The sequence below is a fragment of the Hylobates moloch genome, unplaced genomic scaffold (assembly GCF_009828535.3).
Source record: "Hylobates moloch isolate HMO894 unplaced genomic scaffold, HMol_V3 SCAFFOLD_8, whole genome shotgun sequence".
In the NCBI taxonomy this organism is placed as follows: Eukaryota; Metazoa; Chordata; class Mammalia; order Primates; family Hylobatidae; genus Hylobates; species Hylobates moloch.
In genome coordinates this window covers 5,767,726-5,794,802 of record NW_026652283.1, presented here as the reverse complement: position 1 = coordinate 5,794,802, position 27,077 = coordinate 5,767,726, and the positions used below count along the sequence as shown (strand labels likewise).

Below are 27,077 nucleotides of genomic sequence, written 5' to 3'. Positions count from 1 at the left end.
AAGGAATCATGCAAATTTTAAGTCAGGAGAGACATTACAGATAATGAAGAGATAGGGATACTTTTAGAGGTAATATGACCAGCTTTTAAATGCCTGGGAATGCTTCTCTCTGAGTGGGATATTTTTCACATGGGCCAAATAAATGAAAGATAGGAAGGGGATACTGGGCATTCTTGCTCAAAGGTTTGATGGCTATTAAATGTAGTGGTGCTCACAGGGTGATCCTGTGATTTACTTGTCTAGCCTGGGACATTTTTGAGAATGCTAAAATCCTAAACTTGATGGGATGATGAGGCAAGAAGAATAAACAGGGATGTTCCAGGCCAGCCAGGACCTACTGATCATCTGTGGTCTGAGTATCTACTAATGACCAGCTAGGGCACCCCTTTGCCCATTGCTCTCTTGCCTTCCATTCCTCAGGCACTGAAGTGCTCTCCGTGTCCTGGTGGGGGCGAGGGAGAGGCACACTTGTTGCTGAGAGTTAGGATCCACAGCATCTGATTCCACTTGCAGGATGGCAACTGTCCAGAACAATTTCACTGTGATGAATAGGAAAGAGCAGCATTTTCCTTGGGTCTTTCCTCACAGTTCATCCAGGATCCCCCGTTTGGGCTGGTTCAGTGTGCTGGAAGCCCAGGTGCCAGCCTACTGGCCTCCCTGAGTTTTGGGAGAGGCCCTGTTCTTTCTGCCAACATCTTTGGGGCTTATGGATTGTCCTTCTCTCATTTTTGGTAGAAATGTTGCATCCGGCTACTTTCAGCCTGTTATCTTTGAGCATCGCAAACTTCCAAGAGAAATGTTCACTTTTATCTTCAACCTCACTTGGTGTTGTTCAGTTACATGCCAGGGCTATTGCCTCGGTGGGCTCAGCTATGATTTTTTTTATGTGGGATCCAAGAAGCATGGTGGGATTCCCATAGGGGTCAAGGACATGTGTTTTTTGGCCCCAGGGGCATGGGTATGCCCTGTGCTTTGGGTACCAAGGCAGAGATTTCACAGTGCCTATCCCTGCACTTGCTCTTTAAAAAATCCTTTTGTAGACACTTCATAGTTTACAAAATACCTTCATATGTACAACCTTATTTGATTCTGAGATACCATGAAATCATTATTCACTTTTGAATATTTATTATTAATTAAAAGCTAACAAATATATAACATATTGTTAAGTAAATAATGTTTATTTAACATAAAACATTATAATTAAAAATAATGATTTTCTAAAACAAAAAAAGTTACAAGAAGTATTGCGTTGTTTTACATTTTTGCATATCTTTTCCCTCTAGCCTTTTTGAGGTATAACTGATGTACAGTAAACTGCACATATTTAAAGTATCCAATCTGTTGAGTTTTGACATATGTTCAAAACCATCACTGTGAAACGATCACTGCCTTGTAATCAAGATAATGAACATATCTACCACCGCCAAACATTTCCACAGGTCCTTTTGTAAAGTCTATCCTCCTCTCCTCCAAGTGGTATTATTATTAATTATTACAATTATTTAACATTGCCTGTCAATCCGAGAGAGCTTTGGTGGCTTGTTGGAAATGGTGCAGCTGGTAAGTGACAGAGCTGGGGCCCAAGGCCTGGTCCTCAGGCTCCAGAACCCATGGCCTTCCCGGGGCCTATCTTACATGGTGGGGATTATTCCCTATTTCTTTCACCTGTGGGATTTCTGAAGTAGAATAACATCCAGAGAAGCCTTAGTCACATTCTGTTGCTGACTCCCCATAGGTTAGGTCTTTCAAGGTGCCATGCTGCCTTTGGGGTCCTCTGCAGCTCGGGTTGAGTGGGGAGGAGCTTCTCTCACCCTTGATATGTTGGAAGGTGTATTAGTCTGTTCTCATGCTGCTAAAAAAGACATACCAGAGATTGGGTAATTTATAAAGAAAAAGGTTTAACGGACTCACAGTTGCACGTGGCTGCGAGGGCCTCACAATCATGGTGGAAGGTGAAAGGCACATGTTTACATGGCAGCAGACAAGAGAGAATTGAGAACCAAATGAAAGGGGTTTCCCCTCACTGTCTCTACTAAAAAAAAAAAAAAAAAAATACAAAAAATTAGCTGGGTGTGGTGGTGGGTGCCTGTAATCCCAGCTACTCAGGAGGCTGAGGCAGGAGGATCACTTGAACCTGGGAGGTGGAGGTTGCAGTGAGCCAAGATTGCGCCATTGCACTCCAGCCTGGGTAATGAGCGAAATTTTGTCTCAAAAAAAAAAAAAAAGAAAGAAAGGAGTTTTCCCTTATAAAACCATCAGATCTTGTGAGCTTATTCACTACCACGAGAACAGTATGGGGTAAACCGCCCCCATGATTCAGTTACCTCCCACCAGGTCCCTCCCGCAACACGTGGGAATTATGGGAACTACAATTCAAGATGAGATTTGGGCGGGGACAGAGTCAGACCCCATCAAAGGGTTTGACTCCTCAGTCTCCCTGGGCTCCCCTCACTGCTTCCTCTTCACCTGGGCTTCCTCTTCACCTGGGCTCCCTCTTCACCTGGGCTCCCTCTTCACCTGGGCTTCCTCTTCACCTGGGCTTTGAGGAGTTGTTCCTGGGCTGCCTCTGGCTGGAGTGCAATGATGTGTGATACACGGAGTGGAGACTGTGGTGATAGGTCCAGAGATCACCCCTTCTGGGTGTCTGCCCAGGTTGGCACCCAGAAATGCGACAAAAGTGGCTGAGTTTTCATGTCCATAGGACCCTGAGTTGTCCCTGGTCGTTGATTGGGAACCAGGTGAAGTCTTTTCCATAAGAAGGAAGGGTCCTGCTGCTGGTCTTGGTGGGTCTCTGGGATGGGGCTTGGTGGGCATTTGGCTCTGTCTTCTGCCTTTGCTGATTATTGGCCACCTTCACCTTGGCCTATGCAGGACAGGGTTGGAGAGGAGATTCCAGTACGCTCATCCAGGAGCTCCCAGGAGAGCAAATTTCTACCTTTCCTTCCCTAAGCAGGAAGGAAAGGTGTGCTTAATCCCAATCTTTCCTGTGCTTAATCCCAAATCCCCGTGTCTCAGGAGGACCAGGCAGAGCCTGCCCCCGATCAGAGGCTGGACGTTCTTGAGAGCCAAAAGGAAGTTAAGGCTTTGATCTTCACAATGACCCAGGTAGACTGTGGTGTTCCTGAAATGGAGCAGATGGGAGGCCTGTCTCAGATGAATTCCTGCTCGTATTTCAAAAGCCCTCTGTCTCAAGGCTACACCTCACCCTCCTCCTTCACCTGTGACGATGGCTGCCCTGACCACGGTCTCAGCACCCCTGTCCTCCAGCTGCGTGAGCTTCAATCGTGATTATCTGAGAGTGTGGGGCTCCCAGCAGGTGCGGTGGGGGCACTGGTGATGTCTTAGGGGAGTCCAAGGGAGTCTGTGTCCTCTCTGCCCCTCCATCGTTGACAGGCTCATCCCCCCCACCCTTCCTTACAGCACCATTCCCGGGCGCCGATGTGCTGCAGCTGATGTTCTTGCCTCACAGCAGGGCCCGGGACCAGAGTACACTCAGGCCCCTTGGGTCAGCATGGAGGTGGCTTGGCAGGGCTGTGGGGAAGGAGGCCTGAGGAGTATCAGTTTCCAGTGTTTGGCTGTGGCTGCCTCCCGCTCACTCTTGTCTCTCTAGAGAGAGGATGTTGTCTTGTTTATCCACATGCAAACTTTGGATAACAACAAGACAAAAACAGTGAGGATAACTTCACCGGGAGCGCGGCCTGCAGTCCCTGCTAGGGGCCTGGAGTGCAGGAGAGAGGTGGCTGGGGGTATGAGCCCCTTCTTCCCTCATTCCCTAGCCCATTCCTCCTTCCCCTGCAACCATGATTTCTTGTGAAGGGAGGGGCTGCAGGATTGCCACGGATGGTTGGCAGCCCTCAGGATGGCAGGGTGGGATGAATGCTGGTGCCAGGAGACCTGGGTCTGCTTGTAATTAGCTGTATGTCTATGCTTATGCAGCACAGACTCTTGGGCTGCAGGTCTTCCTTTGTTACTGGAGAAAGACATGTTAGGTGTGCTTGGAGGTGCTTGCAACTCTAGAGTCCTGTGGCCAAATCAGTTCACCATTCTGAAATTCCTCTGTGTCCCTAAGCTGGCCCTGCCTTGAACTGTCAGCATGGGGTGTTGACTAGCACCATGGCAGTCTAATGCTTGCTGAGTGAAGACATCAAAGACTGACATTTGAAGCCTTGTCTATTTTCCAGAGTATTCCTGATTCTTCTCCTTAATGCTGTAACACCCCCAGAAGCCTATGAGGCAGAAAAGTTTCTGATATATCCAGTTCAGGTTGTGTTTTGTGAGCACGAGTGAGGCTGTGTCAATTCCTTTGGCCTCTAGGAAAGGGAATGGCGGTCTGCAAATGCAGTGAGCATCGGGGGCCACCAAGAGGATGGAGAGGCCCTCCACGATCTTTAGATGGTTCCTGGTCAGGTGGAAACTTTAGTAACTTTAGCTGTCAATGTGAGAGAAACATTCAAAAATGACACTTAGGGGTAATTGAATTATTTTCTCAAAACTGAATTAGATTTAAATTCTGTTGGCCAAAGGTCACCAATTACTTTGTGGGCCATGGTAGATAATTTTTAGAGATCGGTCACAGGATCCAAATGGAATCCACTAGGAATACAGTATATGTGTACTGGAGTTGCCAGAAATATTTACTGAGCACTTACTATATGTCAGGTACTGTGGTGGCTGCCGAGGACAAAGCAAACAACAAGACAGACTCATTCTTTGTCCTCATGGAGCTACAGGTCTAGCAGAGAAGAAGGATATGAGATGCCTAGTGACACAATGATAGTGATAGTGGGTTCGTGCTATGAAAGAGAAAGACAAGAAATTGTACAAGCAAGAGGAGGGGACCAGGCATAATCCAGGGCTCAGGAAGAGGCTCCCTGAGGAAGGAATGTTTAAGCTGAGACCCAAATAGGAGTTTGGTGGGATGGGCGATGATGAGAGCTTTGCAATGGAGGGATAGAATGTGAGGAGGCTCCAGGGTGGGAAGCTGGTGGAACAGCCAGATGACAGTGAGAAGGGCTGGGTGCTGGAGACTGGGGAGGAGGGCGAGAGGGGCTGGTACCTTAGGCCATGTGCAAATCATCAGGCTTGCTGTCGAGTTAACTTTAGAGAGGAAGCGGGGTAGGGAGGGAGTGAGACGTCAGCAGACTGGGCAGGGCACAGGTTCAAGAAGAGACCTGACTTAGCCTCTTTGTGAACTCAGTTCTCTACCAGTTTACTTGTGGAGGACAGGTCTGGGAAACCAGTGGACATCATGAGTTAAAAGAAATGGACAGGTCAGATGTGGTGACTCATGCCTGTAATTCTAGCACTTTGGGAGGCCAAGGCAGGTGGATGGCTTGAGTCCAAGAGTTTGAGACCAGGCTGGGGAAAATGGCAAAACTCCATCTTTAAAAAAGTATTTAAAAATTAGCTGGTATGGTGGCACACACCTGTAATCCGAGCTTCTCGGGAGGCTGAGGTGGGAGGATTGCTTGAACCTGGGAGGTGGTTGCAGTGAGCCAAGATCGTGCCTCTGCACTCCAGCCTGGAGACAAAGCAAGACCCTATCTTGGGGAAAAAAAAAAAAAAAAAAAAAGAGAGAGAGACCGGTGAACTCAGAAGTCAGGCTCTGATTGAGGAGTATTCATTTCCTTTGGCCACAGTACTCAAACTGTCTTCTTGGGTAACTCTCTCTGATACCAAGAACTAGAGAAGCAGGGTTTGTAGGGCTTTATGAAAATGGAGTCACAGTGAAAGGATTGCATGGTTTTTTGAGACATTTCAACTAAGCTAGAGACATTTCCTGCTCTGTTACATATTTCACATTGCTTGGACCTGGAAAAATTACCTACCTTAGACTGACAGGCCTGGGCCTTCCTACAGAAATATCTGTGCCCTGGTTCTCCCTTCTGTGATGACAAGGACCAAATTACGTATTACAGCTCATTTTACATGAACTGAAGTTTTAGTTGCCTATTGAGATTTGGGAGCCCCTCCAGTCATATTGATTACTTATTTATAACATCTTCTTTAGGGATGGGTTATATCCTCTGATGGCTAATCCCTTAATGTTGTGTTAAATTTCCTGTCGATTTCAGCAAGTTGTATTTTCTGACCTTGTCCCCAAATTCTGGAGATGCACTATATTTTGAACCTGTGATTTCCTTTAGGACATGTGGGACATTTTGAAAATCTTGTAGATAATTTTAAAAGTGCAACGCAAGAAAGGAACCAGGATTACTCATTCACAATTTTAATCTAACGGGAACTGGTTTTCCCCAGTGAGGACCTGCTGTGTGTGCAGTCTCGTGCTAGGTGCTTGAAGAATACAGAAGAAGTTTCAGATACTGTCCTGTAGTCAAGAAGCAGTCATTTTACCTGGGTAGAGCTCATCGCTATAGTAATGCCTGACGTTTATTGAACACTCCACATTTCAGGCACACTAGCAGGGACTTCACCTACTTCATCTGCAATTCTCACAACAGCCATGCAACATTTTTCATCCTCCTTATTCAGATAAAGAAGGTGAGACTCATTTGGTTAAGTGACTTGCCTAAGCTCCCACAGCTGCAAAATTCCGGAGGCAAATCTTTTTTTTTTTTAAAATAATTGAGGCATAGGTATCCGTTTATTTTCAGGTGTTGAAGATTCCAGAATTAGTGGGAAATACTGATTCTATCTGAATCTCTAAACTATGAGGGAAGCTATACACCTAGATAGTTTTTTTCCCTTTCTGATCTTGTTCCATAATTAATTTTGGTTGTTTTCAGTATTTTGCTGTTAGAAATAATGCTGTCACAAATATATTTTTTCCTTTTACTTTTAGTTGATACAACTGTACATACTTATGGGATACGGAGTGATATTTTGATACACATATGCAATGTGTAATGATTAAATCAGGGTAGTTGGCATATCTGTCACCCCTAATATATAATTTCTTTGTGTTGTAAACATTCACAATCCTCTTTTCTAACTTTTTGGAAACGTACAATAAATTATATTAATCCTATTCACCCTGCAGTGCTGCAGAACACTAGAAGGTATTCCTCCTATCTAGCTTAACTTTGGATCCATTAACCAACCTCTCCCCATCCTCCCCTCCCCACATTTTCCCCAGCTTCTAATAGCCATAATTCTATGCTCTACTTCCATAAGCTCAAATATTCTTTAGTTTCCACATATGAGTGAGAACATGTGGTATTTGTCTTTCTGTGTCTGGCCTGTTTCACTTAACATGATGTCCTCTGGGCTCATCCATATTGCTGTGAATAGCAGGATATCATTCTTTTTATGGCTGAGTACTATTCCAGTGCATATGTATATATGTGTGTATATATATATATCACATTTCTTTTATCCATTTGTCTCTTGATGGACATTTAGGTTGATTCAACAAATAATCTAATTAAAAACTGGGCAAAGGATCTAAATAAACACTTCACAAAAGAAGACATAGAAATGGACAACAGGTATATGCAAAAATGCTTAACATCACTGATCATCGAGGAATGCAAATCAAAATCACAATGAGATATCATCTCACCCCAGTTAGAATGGCTACTATAAAAAAGACCAAAAAAATAAGGCTGGCAAAGATGCAGTGAAGAGGGAACTCTCACATACTGCTGGTAGGAACGTAAATTGGTATGGCCATTATGGAAAGCAGAATGGAGGTCCCTCAAAAACGAAAAATGGAACTAGCATATGATCCAGCAACCCCATTCTTGGGTATGTATCCAGAGGAAAAGAAATCAGTATATCAAGGGGATACCTGCACTCCTATGTTTATTGCAGGACTGTTCACAGTAACTAAGGATTCAGATCTTATTCTAACTTGGAAGCTCCAAGCTCTTCCACTCCCCTTCTATGCCTAAAAGAACCCACATCCACAAGCAGGGCAGAATGGATGTTGGAGTGGCCTAGGGGAAAAGGAAACATTTTTTTAAAAGTCAATACATGTTAACTTTCAGGTTTAGATTCCTGGGGGATGCATTCGGTGATGGTTGTGCTCCGGAGCTTTCAAGGAGTAATTTTTTTCTTTGGAGACACAGCCAGTCACATCAGCTAATATTTCACAATGGTGGGTATGTTTTCCTTTTTATGAGAAGGTGACAATATTGCACAGCATGAAAGGAACATGACTAGATCCACAAAACTGCATTCCTGCTTTTGTTTTTATTTAAAATAAGTTCCTTTTGAGGAGAGTAGAGATGCATGCTTTGCTGGAGAAAGTTAGCAACCCCATACTGGGAAACGATTTTGCATTGGTTAGTGTAAGATTAGGCTGCAATTGATAGAGCTTCTAAAATCACCGTGGATAAACAAGGTAGAATTCTATCTTTCACGTAAAAATCTAAAGGCAGCCCAGGGCTGCTATGACACTCTCTAGAGCCAGAGCCAGCTTCTCTCTTGACACTTTGCTGTTTCTGGCCCGGACTTTAACCTTAAGGTCTAAAATGTCTGTGTCCATCTTCCAGGCAGCAGGTTAAGGGGATGGAAGGAAATGACGGGGCAAAAAGCACCTACTTGCTGTATTTGAAGAAGGTTACCAGAAACTTCCACCTGGCGACATTGGCCAGAAATACTGTTTATGGAAACACCTCATCGCAAGGGAGATGTGGTCTTAATGCTGAACGGCCATGTGCTTTGTTAAAAATGAAGAACATGAGAACAGCTGTCAGGGGACAGCTAGCAGTCTGCCACCAAGGTCTTGGAATTTGACCCTTGCCCTCCCAACCCTACCTCAAACTTAGAACATCTGCACCCACTTAATGGACATTTGTTACACACTTGAGCCACCGACCCTAAAGAAAGTTAAAACAGCATTCATCACAATTTGAAAATAAAGACAAAGGGTAATATGTTAACATTCATAATCGTCGTGATCTCCTCTTAGCGAGAGGGATGATGCTGTTTGCCATCTTTCACCAAAAACATAACTTCTGGGGCCGTGATGGAGAGCTGGGCTTGCAGGTCAGCTTCACAGATGGTTTCTTTTCTTACCCTTTATTTTCACTTAATTGGAAAAGCTTAAATTACAGTTAGAAGTAGCAGCAAGTGATTGATGATTCTATCTAGCAGTCCTGCATAACCAAAGATAAAATCGGGGAGATTTCTTGCTGAAGGCCACTTTCAGTATTTTGTCAGAACGATGTCACAGTTGGGATTGGGAAGGTTTCATTTTAGGGCTGCCACATAGGTTTGTTATCAACCCTTGGATTTGATTTTAGCCTAAACACATGTCTTTGTATCGTGTTACAGTCCTTGGGTGTGTTTCTTAATTATCCTGAGTGACCATGTCATGTCTGAAAACTATTTTTATTGCACTGTCTGTGTAACTTTGGGCAAATCATTTACATTTTCCCTGCCTGGGTTTCCTCAGCTGTGGAATAGAGATTGTGGTAGTACTGGCCTTACAGCATAGTTGCAAATATTGTGTGAGCTAATGCACGTGACCACCTAACTCAGTTCTGGCGCATAATATACACTCAATAAATACGCATTGTGGTAATTGTTATTTTCAAACTCTAGACTACCCAAGCCTTTCACACCATCGTCCAATCTCCTTGTGAAATCTTGGTTTATTCTTCATTTTTCTGCCTTGTAAGTCATGAGCTTTCTTCCTCAAAGTGAGGTTTGGTTCTGGACGTTTGAATTACTGAACATATTTTGGAGCTGCCATTGAAGAATAATAGAAATAGTTTTCACTTGCATTAATGAGTGCCATAAAATATCTTTTTGTTTTGTTCATCATTTCAAAAACGCATGTGAGCACCTCCACAGATAGTGTTCTTCGGTGGGGGGAAGTAATCTATTTGCCATCTATCTCTCTGCCAGGCACACTGAAAATGCAGACAGTCAGAGCCTGTGAGTTGAGGATTTTCTACATAGTCTTCAACACTAAACCAAGATCAGTGGGCGGAATGAAGGATTGTGCTATCAGCTTGTTCTTTCTCTCTGAACACAGTGAAGGAGTTTAAACACAATGCTTGTGCTTAATTTTGCAGGTAGTTTTAGAAACTTCTCACCAATAATGAGACTTGCCAGTTTTTCCTACTTGGTTTTGGTCCTCTTTAGTTCTTTAGTGACAAAATTAATTAAGTTCATATCAGAAAGTATTTTTTCCCCTGTGCGTGCTTGTTCTGGAAACAAAGTGAGTGTTTATTTGAAGATGAGGTGCCTTCCTCTCATAATCTGACACCTATTTGTAACAGACATGGTGACAAGGGCCAGATGAATTGCTGGGTCAATGAAACCGGACTTTCAAATACTCATCACTGCATTTTCTGTCCTTATTTTTCATTTTTTGGGAGAAATCAACACACAACACAGTCACTTATCCTGAGACATAGATTCATGTTCTGTATTCATATAGGAGCCCTGTTTATATTATTTTGCATTGTACCATTGTCATTATGATTTATAGTATTACTGCTAGGTTCTAGTAGATCACTTTTGTGGTTTGGGGCTATAACAGCATGATAGTAGAACAAAAATACAAACTTGAACAATAAACAAAAACGTATGAATGGAGACAAGTTGCAGGTTATTCACTGAATGTGAGCAGTGGAAAACCAACCACTTGTTATTAAGAGTGTAATGAGATTTCTGTGAAAATCATGATTGCTTATATTTCAAATCTGTGACCAAAATTGTTTTAACATTTTTTTTTTTTTTTTGCTTTGAAGCCACCAAACTTCCAGGGGCCACACTTTGGGAACACTATCCTACTGTTTTCAATGAGAGCATTTTTGGAATAGACTGATAAACTGGGTACAGGTGGGAAGGGACTGGTCCCTGGTGAATTTTAAAGAGAACGAAAACGAGAAACTGTAAGAACAATGGGTTGGGCTTCTTGTGTGGAACAGTTGAAGAACCAGGAATTTAAGCTATGTCCTTACAAGTGTTTCCATTTGTTCTTTCTTTGTACCTTGCAGAATAAAAGCCAGGGATCCATCTTTGTCCGGATACACGCCCCGTGGCAGGTGCTGGCCAGAGAGGCAGAATTCTTGAAGATCAAAGTTCCTACCAAGAAAGTATGAGCATGTTTCTCCTGGGTTCCGGGCCTCCTGAGGGCCGGATGGATGCAAATAATTTGGGAATAGGGCCAGGTGGGATGTGGGTTTTGTGGAATTGAAATCACACTTGTTTCCCCAGGGACCCATGATGTGGGGGAATGGGGAAGAGTTGGGGTGGGGAGGGAGATCCTTCCACCTCAGAGCACTGGCTGGGTTTGTTGCATGAGAAGCAACACATTGTCCCTGTCCGTGTTCTTCATTTTTCTGTTTCACCTCCTTTCTGTCTCTTCTCGGGGTCCTAGTACAGCCAGACACTTCTTTAGTGAATAGAGTAATGAGAGAAGGCTGCAAGCCATGCTGACTGTGTCAGCAGTGTGCAGGGGAAACAGCACCAATTTGCTGTGGAGATACCTATTCTAGTTATGATTCTGCCACTAAATATTGTGTGGTGGTGGGTTTCACTTATCTCTTCTGTAAATAAGAAGGTTCTTAATCAGGTGAATTGATTAAGATCACCTGCTAAGTGTTTTCGAAATGTTCATGCCATTGTCCCATCTCTGGGAATTTGACCTACTTGGTTGGTATGGAATGAAGTTCTCATGAGGGTTAGGCAAAAAATCCCCAGGATGATGCACATCTGGGTTGACAGCCACACAGTTTAGATGATGTTTGAGGTAGTTTTTTTTTTTTTTTTAAATCCAGGATAGTCTATACATAATTAAAAAATCTACCCAGAGGCCAGGCACAGTGGCTCACACCTGTAATCCCAGCACTTTGTGGGGGAGAAGTGGAAGGATCTCTTGAGGTCAGAAGTTTGAGACCAGCCTGGGCAACATAGCAAAACCCCACCTCTACCCAAAAAAAAAAAAAAAAAAAAAAACTACCCAGGGAATTTCTAGGTGACATGTCTCCTTGTGTAACAAAATCTAGCAAATAGCTCCGAAGAGAAAGGAAGCATGTGCTCACAGATACTCCATTCTTTATTCATTAGGTATTTTAGGGGAAAGGAGTGGCTATTGACTTTGACCTCTGCGATGTCTCTTAGGGAGGGTCCTGTGGCAGATGGCACTCTAGTTTAACCATGGGTGAACTGTGGGTGGTCTCTCTTTCTTTCCCTCCACCCCCTCTTCTCTCTCTCTCTCTCTCATATACACCACACACACACACACACACACACACACACACACACCCCTTTCCATAGTGTAGTTGTGTAAGTGGTGACTTACCATGGCAAAGATCATCTTGCTCTTTGTAACTACCATCATCATAGTTTTCATGCTGCCCACTGTGAACAGAATTCCATATTTGTTGCCTTCTGTATCACCACTGTGATCACCTGCCCCCTCGTCACCATGCCCACTCTCAGTGCTATCATTATAGTCAGCAACACCATTCTGATTTACATTGTTGGCTAACACCATTTTCACTACCAACAGATCTGCTATCTCCATCGAAAATCACTCATCAAATACCAGCATGTGACTGATACCATCATGATTCCTCTACTTGAGAAGAATAAAGCCTATGGGTTCTGTTCTTATAGGTCTATTACAATGGACAGTAACTCCACGGCAGGTGGACAAATGCTTATTAAACAATGAAAAAACACAAACATAAATATTAGTTTTTGCCAACAAAAGGTGATTTTTGGTGGCAGGGAGGGGGGTCACAGGCCTGAAGTGTCTGTTTCACAAGGACCATGCTGTGTCTTTCCCCTTCGATTGCACTGCTGCGTTTTTTGTCTCCTAGTTTCAGTCCTCTCACTCCTAATACCGCAGCCCTCAAATGCGGGTGCCATCTTTGTTTTGGACCTCCGCTCCTCCTTAGCTAATGTTTTCTGGAGTTCCTGGCAACATGATACTAGTTTCAGCTTTGGGTGGAGGCTTCTGCTTCCTCCTGGTGGGGTCCTGTTTTGGCCAACCCTATCTCCTCTTTCTTCTGTCTTCCTTCTTTTTTTTTTTTTTTTTTTTTTTGAGACGGAGTCTTGCTCTGTCGCCCAGGCTGGAGTGCAGTGGCGCAATCTCGGCTCACTGCAAGCTCCGCCTCCCGGGTTCATGCCATTCTCCTGCCTCAGCCTCTCCGAGTAGCTGTGACTACAGGCGCCCGCCACCACGCCCGGCTAATTTTTTTGTATTTTTAGCAGAGACGGGGTTTCACCGTGGTCTCGATCTCCTGACCTCGTGATCCGCCCGCCTCAGCCTCCCAAAGTGCTGGGATTACAAGCATGAGCCACCACGCCCGGCCTTTCTTTTGTCTTCCTTCTAACTCCAATGTATTATTCTCGTTTCTCTCTGATTTATCTGAATGTGTAATGTTCTCTTAAACTCATTCTATTTGTGTCTTGTTTCCTATGTTTTAATCTCTGCTGCTGATACTTGGAAAGGAGGTGAGCAAAACTCTAATGCCCATGTTATGATTTCCATCCCCCGGGGTAATCCTTTTAGGGGAAACCTAGAGACATAGGAAAAGTGTGTCCTTTTTCAACCTCCGCTTGCTTATTTTCCTTCTTTGCTTTCCTTCCCATCTTTCTACTGTCATTCTTTTCCTTCTCTCTTCCTTCCACCCCCCACCTCTGATGCCTCCTCCTAGCCTCTCTCTCTGTTCTTTGCACACCCTATGACGCCTCCATATCTTTTTTTTTTTTGAGATGGAGTCTTGCTCTGTCATCCAGGCTGTAGTGCAGTGGTGTGATCTCGGCTCACTGCAATCTCCGTCCCCCAGGTTGAAGCAATTCTCCTGCCTCAACCTCCCGAGTAGCTGGGATTACAGGTGCGCATCACCACACCCAGCTAATTTTTTTTTTTTTTTTTTTTTTTTTTTTTTGAGACGGAGTCTCGCTCTTTCACCCAGGCTGGAGTGCGGTGGCGCGATCTCTGCTCACTGCAAGCTCCGCCTCCCGGGTTCACGCCATTCTCCTGCCTCAGCCTCTCCGAGTAGCTGGGACTATAGGCGCCCGCCACTATGCCCGGCTAATTTTTTGTATTTTTAGTAGAGACGGGGTTTCACCGTGTTAGCCAGGATGGTCTCGATCTCCTGACCTCGTGATCCGCCCGCCTCGGCCTCCCAAAGTGCTGGGATTACAAGCGTGAGCCACCGCGCCCGGCCTTCACCCAGCTAATTTTTGTATTTTTAGTAGAGACAGGGTTTCTCCATGTTGGCCAGCTGGTCTCGAATTTCTGACCTCATGATCTGCCCACCTCAGCTTCCCAAAGTGCTGGGATTACAAGCATGAGCCACCACACCCAGCCAGACACCTCCACATCTCTTGTCTTTCTGCCATCTTCTCCTCCTGAGTCCCAGACTTGGCTTCCTGGGTAGTGCTTGCCTTTGGTCCCTCTGGTATCTCCTTTATCCTTTCACACGCTTATGCTTTTTAGAGCATAGTTTTGCATAAATGACATATCGGCCTTCAGAGTTTCAGTGCCCCTATACCCTAGCTGTTTGGAACTTACATCTGTAGTTTTTAGGTGGTACCTGCATTTGAACTTGTAGATGAGTTGGCGAGGGTGAGAACATACTATAAAGCAGCCATCTCTGGGTTTCTCTCCCCGCTTTCCATTTTGGTAGACACAGCGCTAGATGAGTCCTCAGAAGAAGAGACTTTCTAACCTTGGTTCTGCAGTTATTTATTGTGTGATTTGGGGACGTCATCCCATCTGTCAGAGCCTCAGTTGCCTCATCTATGATATGGGCATACTCATACCTGTCCTATTTTTATTAGAAGGTTGTTGTAAGGATCTGATTCTTAACCAGTGCTGTGTAAATGCAGGATTTTGTTGTGTTTGCTTTCTGAGATATTTTAATGTGTATTCTCAATTCTTAGTCCCCCAGTCAACTTCCTTTCTGACCAAAGAAGCAGCCAGCACTGATAGTGCTCCCTCTGTAAAAAAGTCCTTGGAGAGGCACTGAGGGAGCAGAAACAACCCATGCCCTCAGGGTGCCGACAATCACAGGGCAGCATAGGGGGAGTGCAGGTGCCCAGACTCAATGCAGTGATGGGATACTGTGTCAAGTAGTAACTCGTTAGCCCAGCACCAATTCTGTTTGTCAGTGTGGTGGGTTAGGGAGTAGGGAGAGGCAAAGCCATGTGGTTGCCCCTCCAAGGCTGCAGATAAAACAGAAAGAACTTTTTCCCAAAGTTTCTTGGTCCCAGACTCGACTCAGGGAGACTGTTTTGGCTTCCTTTTACCACATGGCCCCAGATCTTCCTTTTCTTTCTTTTCTTTTTTTTTTTTTTTGATATGGAATCTCCCTGTGTCACCCAGGCTGGAGTGCAGTGGTGCAATCTCGGCTCACTGCAACCTCTGCCTCCTGGGCTGAAGCGATTCTCTTGCCTCAGCCTCCCAAGTAGCTGGGACCATAGGCACGTGCCACCACGCCCGGCTATTTTTTTGTATTTTTAGTAGAGACAGGGTTTCAACATGTTGGCCAGGCCGGTCAAACTCCTGACCTCAAGTGATCCATCTGCCTAAGCCTCCCAAAGTGTTGGGATTACAGGCGTGAGCCACTGCACCCGGCCCCAGATCTTCTTTTTCTCATAGAAGGCAATGGCTTGTAGTGGAGTTCACAGAGGGTATTATAATGGATGAGGAGGGATACAACTTGGTGTGCTGGGTAGGATGCTATGTTTGTAAAAATTAATCTGAGGCTGTGATCCCAGGGGTGGGGGTCTGGGTTAAACCCAGTTCCTGAGTTGAGAGAGGAGCCTGGAAAATGGAGGACGAGCCTTGCTGTCTGTGGAGGGCTAGTGTTGGGGCTGGTGGCATGCTCTCTTTTTAAAATGGGTTTGGGAAGTGACCAAAATGAGAAAAAAACCACATTTGCTGAGAGCCACATCCTGGCGGCGAGGGGAGCGTGGAGGAAGAATGAGGCATGGCGTAGGATCAGTTAAGCATCCTCCAGGCAGTGGAGGCTTGGATCATAACTCAGTGGGGTCCAGAGAGACTGGGAAGATGGGGAGGAAATCACAAAATTGAGATCTCAAACCTGGACAAATCCATTGTAATGTGTCCAGGGACTCCAAGTCCTGAGCACAGATATTAACTGGGAGAGGGGATCTTGGAAGGAAGCATTTGTTTTCCAAAAACAACAACAGAAGAGCCAGCATTTTGTGAGGGACACTCAAGATCCATGCACAGAAGGGTGTGGGAAGGCCTGGCCTTTGGCCCCGAGCAGCCTGAGAAGGTTTGAAATGGCGGTATGGAAGCAGGTGCTTTCTTACGTCTGCTCATTACCAAGATGGCTCTTCTAGAGATTGTGGTCAACATTTCTGTTGATTTCTCATTTGCTTTTTTTGTATATATGAATGAACACTCCGTTTCTCATCCTTTACGTTCTCTTATTCCTCAAGCCTGTAGCAGAGACAAGGTCGGTGCAGGCTATTAGGGATGACTTTCATGTCAATGAAATCCTATTAATCCAGCCAGAGTCCACTAAATTTGGAAGAAGTGACATGCCTGGGATGGGTGAAAAACCCCTTTTGTCCAATCGCCAGAGCTTTTGTAGCTATTGTTAATAGAGTGACTGATATTGCAGGGGTCTCATTTGCTGTCCCTCAGAGCATGGCAGAACTTCAGCTTATGTGTCCTTTGCATGCAAGTAGATGCTGTTAACTTCCAGCAAGTCATGCCTTTTTAGGAAAGCAGGCTCAGAGCTCCATGCGTCTCCAAAACGGGAGTAATACACATTGTGGAGGGAGGAGGTGATGATGTACTCTGAATGCCTGGCAGAGAGGCACACACAACCCATGAGAACTGCTGTTATTACTGCTGTTGGTATTGTTATTCATAGCAAGGTGTGCAGGCAGTGCAATTGGTACAAGACTAGGGCTGTTTCTGCTCTTTGACTCTCTTCTCTCTTTGCAATGTTGGGGGAAGCAGGCCCAGTCCCTCAACTCTGCCAAGGCAGCCAGAAATCCAGACATGAAATCTGTGGAGATGCAGGAACAGATGGCCTTTGGACTATGTGCTGGGGATTTCCATTTCCTAGAGCACGGGTCCTTGGGGCATCTGTAAACACGATGGCTCCACCTGTGAGGTCTGCAGTGCAGTTGCTGGGAAAGCCAGTGAGAAGACTACTGGGATCCCATGGTGCAGGAGGCAGAGCTTGAAGGCACCCATTTTAAGAGAGAGACAGCAGATGTGAAAAGTGGTTCACCTTGAGTTCTACTATTGGCTCTGCCCCCATTAACTTGGGGTTACTTGATTCATGTCTTAATCTGTTTCCTAAAATGGACTTGAGATGGATTACAACCAAAAGAAGTTTGGTTGTAAAAGGACAGATAAAAAGAATCATGAAACTTTTCATGGGGCGGGGGGGAAGTAGGGAAGTGCAAAGGAAATAATGATAGTGGAAACTAAAAATAAGGGTGATGGATGCAGGTGAGACAGAGTTGCATTCTGGGCTTTCTGGTAGCCAAAACAGAAAGGACTGCGGCTCACAGTTGTCTATAAGAATCAGCATCTGTTTTGCCAAAGGAGGCAAATTTTTCCCATTGTAAAGGACATGAACGATACAAGGGACTACGTTTTCAGTAATAAGTTCACTTAAGCTTCTGCAGTGTTCTTCATGTGACCATTGCTTGCACTAATTCTGGATAAAACTGAGGATGTAATGTTAAACTGTAGTTGAGGGAGGGTTGAATACAAAGTAATGTCTGCAAATTTCTGAGGGGCTAACTGGATTGAAAGATAAAGGTTCGAGCAGAAATGCCACTGACACTTTAATTCTTTTCAGTTGAACCCATATTTTGAAATGTTTATGTCTACTAAACTGCATTTATTAAAGAATAAGTTATCTTCGTTTCCTGAACAGAAAACATATGTAATTGCTATTAAGCATTATTTATCAGTGTGAAAAAAATTGGTGTTTCCACACTGAGCTGATAGAATTCCAGTTAAAAAGCAAGGAAACTTGGCATTTTAAGTAGCTTCAGTGACCCCTTAGGAGGGATAGGTAATTCCATTTAGCTTTGGAAATGATTGCAAATTGTTCTCAGGTGCTTGTTATTGTCCCTCTAGAGACTCTGATTTGGTAGCCCTGGCTTTTGCAAAAGCTTCACAGAGGACCTCTTCCTGGTTCATGGTGCTCGCCCGGCCTCAGGGACTCTACTCAGCCAGGACTGCAGCACCTCTTATTTCTCAGTTATCCAGATTTGAGGCTTGTATTAGTTAGGGTTCTCCAGAGAAACAGAACCAACAGGACACACACACACACACACACACACACACACACACACACACACACACAAGCAGAGAGAGAGAGAAGTATTATGAGGAATTGGTTAATACAATTATGGGGCTGGGAAGTCTCAAGATCTGCACTTCATGTGATGGAGACCCAGGAGAGCCGATGGTGTAGTTCCAGTCTATGTCCGAAGACCTGAGAACTAGGAGAGCCAATGAAGAAGCTCCAGCAGCTTCAAGACCCAAGAACTGATGTTTCAGTTCAAGTTTGAAGGCAGGAAAAGACTAATGTCCCAGCTCATGCAGTCAGGCAGGAAGAGTTTCCCCTTACCTGTGGGAAGGTCAGCCTTTTTGTTCTATTCAGGCCTTCAGCTGATTGGATGAGGCCCACCACATTAGGGAGGATGATCTGCTCTACTCAGCCTACTGACTCAAATGTTCATCTCATCCCAAAACACTCTCACAGATACACCCAGAATGTCTGACCAAATATCGGGGCACCCAGTGGTCCAGTCAAGTTGACACATAAAATGAACCATCACAAGGCTTGTACTTTCAAAGTCAATAATCCTCTTTGTTAGGGAATGAATAGTGGCATTCAAAAAGATATGTCCAAGTCCTAGCCCTGGAACCTGTAAATATAATCTTATTTGGAAAAAAGATCTTTGCAGATATAATTAGTTAAGGATCTCAGGATGAGATCATCCTGGATTTAGTATAGAACTTAAATCCAATGACAGGTATCCTTATAAGAGAAAGGCAGAAAGAGATTTGAGAGGGGAGAAGGTTATGTGAAGAAGGCAGAGACTGGAGTTATGCAGGCTCAAAGCAAAGAATGCCTGGGGCCATCAAAAGCTGGAAGAGGCAAGAAATAATTTTTCCCGTATAGCCTTCAGAGGGAGTGCAGCCCCACTGATATCTTGATTTCAGACTTGTGACCTTCACAACTGTGACAGAATAAATTTGTGTTGTGATAATTTGTTATGGCAGCACTATGAAACTAATACACTCTTCTTCTGGGCAGGAAGCAGTAAGCAGACAATTGAAGAACTAGGTCTCTGGTAGGCTTGTTGGCTTTCTCTGTATTCCAAGAATCCACTTTGCAGATTCTAAGATAACTTGGAATAGTCTTGTTTATTTGTTGCCATTGGGTTTGGGAGTTTTATGGAAGAGTCTTTGTGCATGGATCTTCCTACGTGACCTTGGCATGTCTATGATGACTTTTTCATGTTCCATTCCTGTTTGATGAAATAGAAGTAGAGGCTCACCTTGTTATGAATGGTGGAAGGAGACCCGGTGTGGCTAATGTCAAGAAGAGCTTACTCCACTCAAGAATTATTTTCCTATTTATACTTCTATTTCCAAATACAGTAATTGGCTTAAGTAACAGCTTCTGCCTCGGTAAGAGGTGTCTGCAAAGAAGGATATTAACATGTTTTAAAACTTGTCCACATTTCATAATTCTTACATTTGACTTTGAGGAAAAAGATTCATAAAACCAGTTTGAATTATGCCAGTCAAAACAAATTATCTTGAGATCAAAATACTTATAGGTATAAGTTGATAAATAGATAAATTGAGTTTTAAATATAGTTAATACTGCATCCCATGTGCTAGACCATTTCGTAAGAGCCTTGTGTACATGATTTGTTTTTACCTTCACAACAACGAGATGAGGTAGGTATGAGCGTTAGTTTCGTTTTACAGATGAGAAGATTGAAACTCAGAGAGGTTAATAAACTTATCCAAGCTCACACAGCTTGAAGGAGATAGTCAGGGGCTCAAAATCATGTCTGTCTAACTCCAAAGCCATGCTCCTACTCTCTCACTTTAGTGAAAAATCCGTAACTGGACTTGAGGTAGTGGATAGTGTGGTCTAGAATGGCACTTCTCAAAGTGTATTTTTTAGAACAATAGTCTTTGTTCTTCTTTTGGATTTTTTTTTTTTTTTTTTGAGATGGAGTCTCGCTCTGTTGCCCAGGCTGGAGTGCAGTGGATCTCGGCTCACTGCAAGCTCTGCCTGCCGGGTTCACTCCATTCTCCTGCCTCAGCCTCCTGAGTAGCTGGGACTACAGGTGCCCGCCACCACACCCAGCTAATTTTTTGTATTTTTAGTAGAGACGGGGTTTCACCGTGTTAGCCAGGGTGGTCTTGATCTCCTGACCTCATGATCCACCCACTTCGGCCTCCCAAAGTACTGGGATTACAAGTATGAGGTGCCATGCCCAGCCTAGTCTTTGGTTTTACAAAAAAAAAAAAAAATTTCATGGTTGAACAAATTCAGAAAACACTAATGATTACAATTTACCAGAACAGTCAAAAGTTTTGAGAAGCCTTGTAGTAAAAAAAAAAATAAAATAAAAAAACAAACACAAAAACTGGTTCATTTTTTTTCAGGCCTTTTTCTCCGGAACACTTGAACACCTATGACTATCCTGGGGGAAGCAATGTTCTGCAGAACATACTCTGGGGAATTCCATCCTAGATTAAAGAATCCTGGACTAGGAGAGGCAACAGATTTCAATGGTCATTTTTAACAATGGTACTGTCTTGCTCAGTGAGTTTTTCCACATTCCTGGATTACAGCTTTCTCACCCGTACAGTAAGAAGATTAGCTCCTAAATTGTCTGTCATAGCTTTAAAATGCTGTGGTCTACAGGTAAAGCAAATGACAATTTGTGAATTTATTTTTTCCTCTGTTATTGATGTTGGCTGAGGGGCCTGAGGACAGTTACCTTTTAGGGTCAGTTACATTCTGATTGTTCACAGATATCTAAGAGTAAAAGTGTCGTACGTCTGTCACCTCCTCAAGCTTTGCTCTAAATACGGTAGTACACTTTGCCTGTGGTGCCTATTCTGAAGCTGCCCTGTGTCCCCAAGCCTGGTAATGTCACCGGGCTTTCTCTGGGTCTACCCATGCTGGACTGCTCTTCTCCAAACCACACCTCTCTGTGTAGCCTAGATGGAGCTCCCTGATTTAGACTCTCATCCAAGCAGAGTACTTTACTCTTTCCTCCGTGGGCTGGAGCCTTTCCAAATGCTTTAAGTATTTGTCCCTGCTCCTAGAATGTTCTTCCCATTCCTGTCTGAATAAACAAATACTACTCATCCTTTGCTCCCCAGCCTAAATCTCACCTCCCTCATAGACCTTTCTTTATTCCTTCAGCCCGAACTGATATTATCTTTTCTGGACTCTTAGTCAACAGTCAACATTTATCTTACCTGTTAGTTTTTTTTTCAGCTGCTTCGGGTCCTAACTCTTGTGTTTCCAAATATATCATAAGCCGCCTGAGAGCAAGTACTATGGTTTATATCTCTTACGTGTTCCCTGAAAACTCTAGTATGGTGTTCCTTAGACAATATTTGCTCAATAAACACCAGGTTGATTAACCCATTGATGCTTCCCGCACCCAGCATCTTGTTTGGGTTGTGATCCCTAGCACAGTCGCTCAGGATGATAAGAGATGTTTCAGCTCACAACTGTACACTGGCCATGTGAAATTCGGCAACGAGAGTTGTCCCATGTTCCCTCCTCACCCTGACCAACTCCTTCCTTTATCAGAACTGTTTTTGATAGTTCAGTAAATCGAGAAAGAAAAATCAGGAGAAATTCTCTGAGTTTGTTGTTGGCATTTATTTATTTTATTGTTTTATTTTATTTTTTTGAGATGGAGTCTTGCTCTGTCACCCAGGCTGGAGTGCAGTGGCACAATCTTGGCTCACTGCAAACTCTGCCACTCAGGTTCAAGCAATTCTCATACTTCAGCCTCCCAAGTAGCTGGAATTATAGGCGTGCGCCACTACGCCCAGCTCATTTTTGTATTTTTACTAGAGACAGGGTTTCACCATGTTGGCCAGGCTGGTCTCAAACTCCTGACCACAAGTGATCTGCCCACCTTAGCCTCCCGAAGTTCTGGGATTACAGGTGTGAGCCACCGCGCCTGGCCTGAGTTTTATTAAGGGTGGAGAACTTGCAGATCTTTGGTCGTGGGAAGGAGGTTCGCTGCCAACTCAGTCTTCAACATGACTTTCTGGACAGATTCTTGTTATTATTGTCAGTAACTTTTTAAATGAGCTAGGACTGATGCTGTTTACATAGGGTTGGTTGGCTATAGGTGGTGTCTTCCTCTTGCTGTCATTGCCTGTTCTCTAACATTTGTTTTCAATAGAGGGACAGCTGGGAGGGTAGGGTTTATATTTGATACCTTCATGGGCTTTTCGGTGCATGCTCTTTGTTTGCTTTGATTGCTGTTTAAATAGACTGGAAAGAGTGCAGAATGCTTTTATTCATTTTGTTTTCTGTAATGCTTCTCACTGTCAAAAATAAGAAAAAATAATTGGTGGTACCTAAGTGCTGCAGTTCCTGTGAGGAACCTGAGATGGTCATGGCCGTGTTGTGGATGTGCATATAAGCCTGGGAAGACCCCAGGCCTGATTGACTACGTGGAGGCCTGTCAGTGGACAAGTGTGACTGAGGGCCCAGCAACAGTGAAGTTAAAAATATGAAAATGTGTTAACGATAGCAAGTTATTCTAAACTGTTTTATCAGCAGCACCCACAACAGTGCCTGGTGTACAGCAGGCACTAAATAAATGCTGGTAGTGAATGAAAGAGTGAGTCATGCACACCAGATCTCACCCAGTGGTGGTGATGTGCTGGAGGGTGATGCTGAGATGGATTCTGAGGCTCCATCCAAGGACAATAGGCAGGAATCCTGTGCTCCCTGAGGGCTGCCTGCCAGAAAAGGGCAGGGCATCATGGTGGCACATGTACCATTATAGCTGCCCTGATCTGGGTCCTTTGCTAAAGGACTCCTTCAGTTAATGGGGACAGATTGTGTGTAAGAGATCCTTTGGAAAGTTACATTTTCCATCCACCCATCCGACCATCCAATGAATATTTATTGAATATTACCATACGCCAGGTAGTTTGCTGAGGGCTGGTGATATAGTGGTGCTAATAACTGTTCCCTGGCCCCACTGGTGTGGGGAGGATTCAGATGTTGTATGGCTAGTTATAAATTGGGAGGCAAGGTTGGGCATGGTGGCTTACACCTGTAATCCCAGCACTTTGGGAGGCCAAGGCAGGAGGATCACTTGAGGCCAGGAGTTCAAGACCAACCTGGCCAACAAAGCAAGACCTCATCTCTACTAAAACTAAAAAAAATTTTAAAAAGTTAGCTGGGTATGGTGGCATGCACCTGTGGTCCCAGCAACTCAGGAGGCCGAGGTGGGAAAATCACTTGAGCCCAGGAGGTTGAGGCTGCAGTGAGCTATAATCGTACCACTGCACACAGGCCTGGGTGACAGAGTGAGATCTTGTCTCAAAAAAATAAAAAATAAAAAGTAAAATAAATTAGGAGGCACCAACAGAAGAAAAAGACTGGGGTGTGATGAGAGAGCCAACCAGAGGAGACTCATTTAGATGGTAGTGGGGGAGAGGAAGAGAAGGCGCCATTTAAGCTGAAATGTGAGCACTGGATAGGAGTCTGTGGGTGGGAAGATCAGGTGAGAACCTTCCAGAAGAGGGAAGGACATGCCCACAGGCCCCAAGGTAAGAAAACCCTGGACTGCATGTGGAACTGCGGGGAGCCAGTGTGGGAGCAGCTCAGAGAGGGGGGCAGGGCTGAGGCTGCAGAGGGGAGGCAGCAGGCATGGCGCCTAAGAGGCCTTGTCAGCCATGTAATTTTAAAAGTTTGGTTTTAATCTCAACTTTTATAAGTCAGCAAACATTCATTCATGTGTAGAGGACCTACTGACAACAGAATCAAAAACCATAAGCACAGAATTAGACACTGGAGAATGTACATTGTGTAAATATATCACTGTCTGTCTACACTCAGTGTTGTTGCTGAGGGGAAACTTACCTGTGGACACAGGTGGGGCGGAGGGGAATGGGCAGCCCCTGTTCTCGCTGTTCTTGGTGTGCACAGAGAAAGTCTTCCTTTGGCTGCAGGTTGTAGCTGACCTCGGCTGCTCCTGGCGCTGTTTCCCTTTTGATTGCTGAAAGGCTTAACGCTCACTTGCATGAGTGATGTGCAGCAAGCGAGCAGGGGCGGATTTCAGCAGCATGGAACCCCTCAGGTCCTGGCTCAGCATGTGCCTGTGTGCCTCTCGCAGGCACCACCTGGCGGGGAGAGCAGTGGGTGAATTCCATGGCATTTTTGGCTTCTCTTGCTCCTCCCTTCTTCAGCCCCAGAATCTTCCATCTTTGCCCAGCTGGTGACTTGTACTCCTTTCCTACTGTTCGGCTTCTCTGTGTGTCTGAGTCTTTAGGGTGGATAGAAAGCTGGAATGATCATCTCCAGCCCAGTCCTACCTCTCAAGATGAGTGAGGATACCATAAGTAATAACCATGGAACTTCGATGATCCAGCGACTGGAGGAGGAGCAGAGGAAAGCATCAGTAAATAAAAAGAGGCAGACGATGGGCATTAATTTCTGTCGACACGTGTGCTCCCAGCTGCAGCACATGTTCTGTTCTTATGTCTGGTCTGCATTCCTCCTGGGTGACCTTTCCTGCCTGTTGCTGGGAGAGACACTCTTAGGCCACTGCAGATATTAGTGACTCATGGGTCATTAAGATTATGTTGTTTTTATCTCAGACTGTTAGACCTTTTCCTTGATCTTCAGGGTCATTGGATCTCCCAATGTTTGTGCACCTTGGGCATGTTAGTAAAACTTTCTGTGCCTCAGTGTTTTTTAATCTGTAAAATGGGAACAGTGCCTTGTATACTGTCCAATATATGCAGCTTCATTCCCTGCACCCCAGGAAAGCACATGATTTTAATATAAAAAGGAAACAAATCAGCCCTCAGACCACACTGCTGTGCCCCTCGGGAGAGGAGAGGCTGAGGGAGACAAGGAGGAAAAAAGAAGTAAGAGAAGACAGTAAACCCCTTAGACGGTAACAGTGAGGCCAAAGTGAGCTTTTATGAGAACCACATTTGAGCCCTGGAATAAAAAATAACAGCAACATATTTTAAAAATTATTTATGATTTTAAGCATATGAAAGGCGTATCATGTACCCAGGGAGGGCATAATGGGGAACAGCTGGCTAACATGTGTCTGGCCATTTCTGAGGTTGTTCATAATTCTCTGATATCCAAGAATAACAGTAATAATGATGCCACTGCTGATTGTATTAATAATAATAAAGAGGATCGGGGTGTCTTTCCTGAATCCTGCTGAAGTAAAGAGGAGAGCCTGGGCTGCTGGGTTTGGCCGGGGTGGAAAGGGGCACTACAGCCTACTTTCTTCTCAGGGGCAGTCCATGGGGCCCAGCCAAGGATCAAAGGATGTTAGGTGGAAGGAAAGGGCTCTAGAAGGGGAAGGCAGGAAGCCTGGGTTCCTGCATGATTTTACCATGGACTGTGGCCGTTCCCAGCCCCTCTGAGTCTCAGTGTTCTCATCTATAAAGTAGAGATGCTAATTCTACCTGGCAGGCACACCTGACAGTTTGTATGGACCGTAGATGAAACGATGCTCAGGGAAGTGCTGGCTACACTGCAAAACATTCCGTACATGGAAGGGTTTGTTATCCTCCTTGTGTTTCTCCAGGGCTTGCCACCATCAACCACCAAGCTTGGGATTGGACATCTAGGAGGTACCCAGAGATGCTTGTGCCATGAATGAATGTTTCTTTTTCGTTAAATGTTCAGAGCCATGGAGTGGTAGCCTTGGACAATACTTTTTAAAGTATTTAGTCCAGTTCTCTCTTTTATAATTTGTTAGGTGGGTCTGGAGTAGCGCTCAGTCTAAGGCAAATTATCCTCCATGGCCGAGTCATCTGAGCACACTACCCAATGCCCTGTGAATTAGGGGATTTTTCCCGTACAGCTGGTGGGCATAAGTGCTATTCCCTTTCAGATGGTTCCCTCTCCAGTCTTGGGTACTTTCCTCACACTCATGTGCTAAATACTCACAGGGGATCTTCTTAGCTCTCTGGGGTGCTCTGTCCTGTGAACTCTAGTTGCCTTGGTCTCCCCAGACTTAGAGCTCAGTCTTCTCAACTCAGGGAGTTCCTGGGCTCCACCGGTCTCCCTTCCTCTTCCAAGGCAGCGAGCTGGACTCACAGGGCTCCCCTTGTCTGTCTCCCATCTCTCAGGGATCACTGCCTTTCGTTGCCTGATGTCTAGTATCTTGAAAATCATTATTTCATGTATTTTGTTTGGGTGTTTTGGTTGTTTTAGGCAGGAGAGTAAATGGGTCCCTGTTACTCCATCGTGGTAGGCAGTAGAGGTTCCCTTGTTTTCCCTTCGGAGATGAAGAAGCTGGGAGAAGGGAATGACTTGCTCAAAGCTGCACATCTCACTGGTGTCAGCAAAGAGGCAACCTCCTGTCCCCACTGTGTGCTAGCACAGGGGTGGGGTCCCTGCTCTCCGTAAGTCCATGGTTTGTTGGGCAGACAGACAAATCAACTGAGAATTTGAGACTGATGCATAAGTCAAGAAAAGCAAACCACAATATATTTTATGAGGTGGGTATTCATCCACAGGGTACCAAGGAAGCATGGCAGGAAGTGAGAGGGCAAGGAAGGGCTCCTGGGAGGGTTGGCACATGAGCCTTGTGGTGAAGGAGAGGCAGGAGTCATCCAGGCAGGAGAGGAGGGAGAAAGTCTCAGGAACAGGTAACACGTACAGCAGCTTGGAGGCAGGAAGCAGGTCCCTCGCCTCAAGCCCAATGTGTATGGTGTGGTACTACGGGGGAAACCTATGTGTGTTTTATTGTGGATATGCACCTGCTCCATTCTCCAACAGAGTCCCTGAAGTCTGGAAATTTCTTCCAACACAAGTCTGCTGTGGTGTTTCAGCCTAGGGATGTTTGTGTAGGGTCTTGTTCGGGGCTATGCAGTTGATGTTACCATGAGGTTTCTGGTGGGATTCTGGCCTTCC

General features: G+C 44.8%; 1 protein-coding gene across 1 annotated transcript in view; it reads left to right on the top strand.

Annotated features, from left to right (window-relative positions):
• ANO2 (anoctamin 2) overlaps positions 1–27,077 on the top strand; it is a 355,270-nt gene that overhangs the window by 53,724 nt on the left and 274,469 nt on the right. The window contains exons 4-5 of the mRNA XM_058442076.1: positions 10,920–11,018; positions 13,384–13,386. Coding sequence (XP_058298059.1) covers positions 10,920–11,018; positions 13,384–13,386 — 102 coding nt within the window. The remainder of the gene's footprint in view (positions 1–10,919; positions 11,019–13,383; positions 13,387–27,077) is intronic.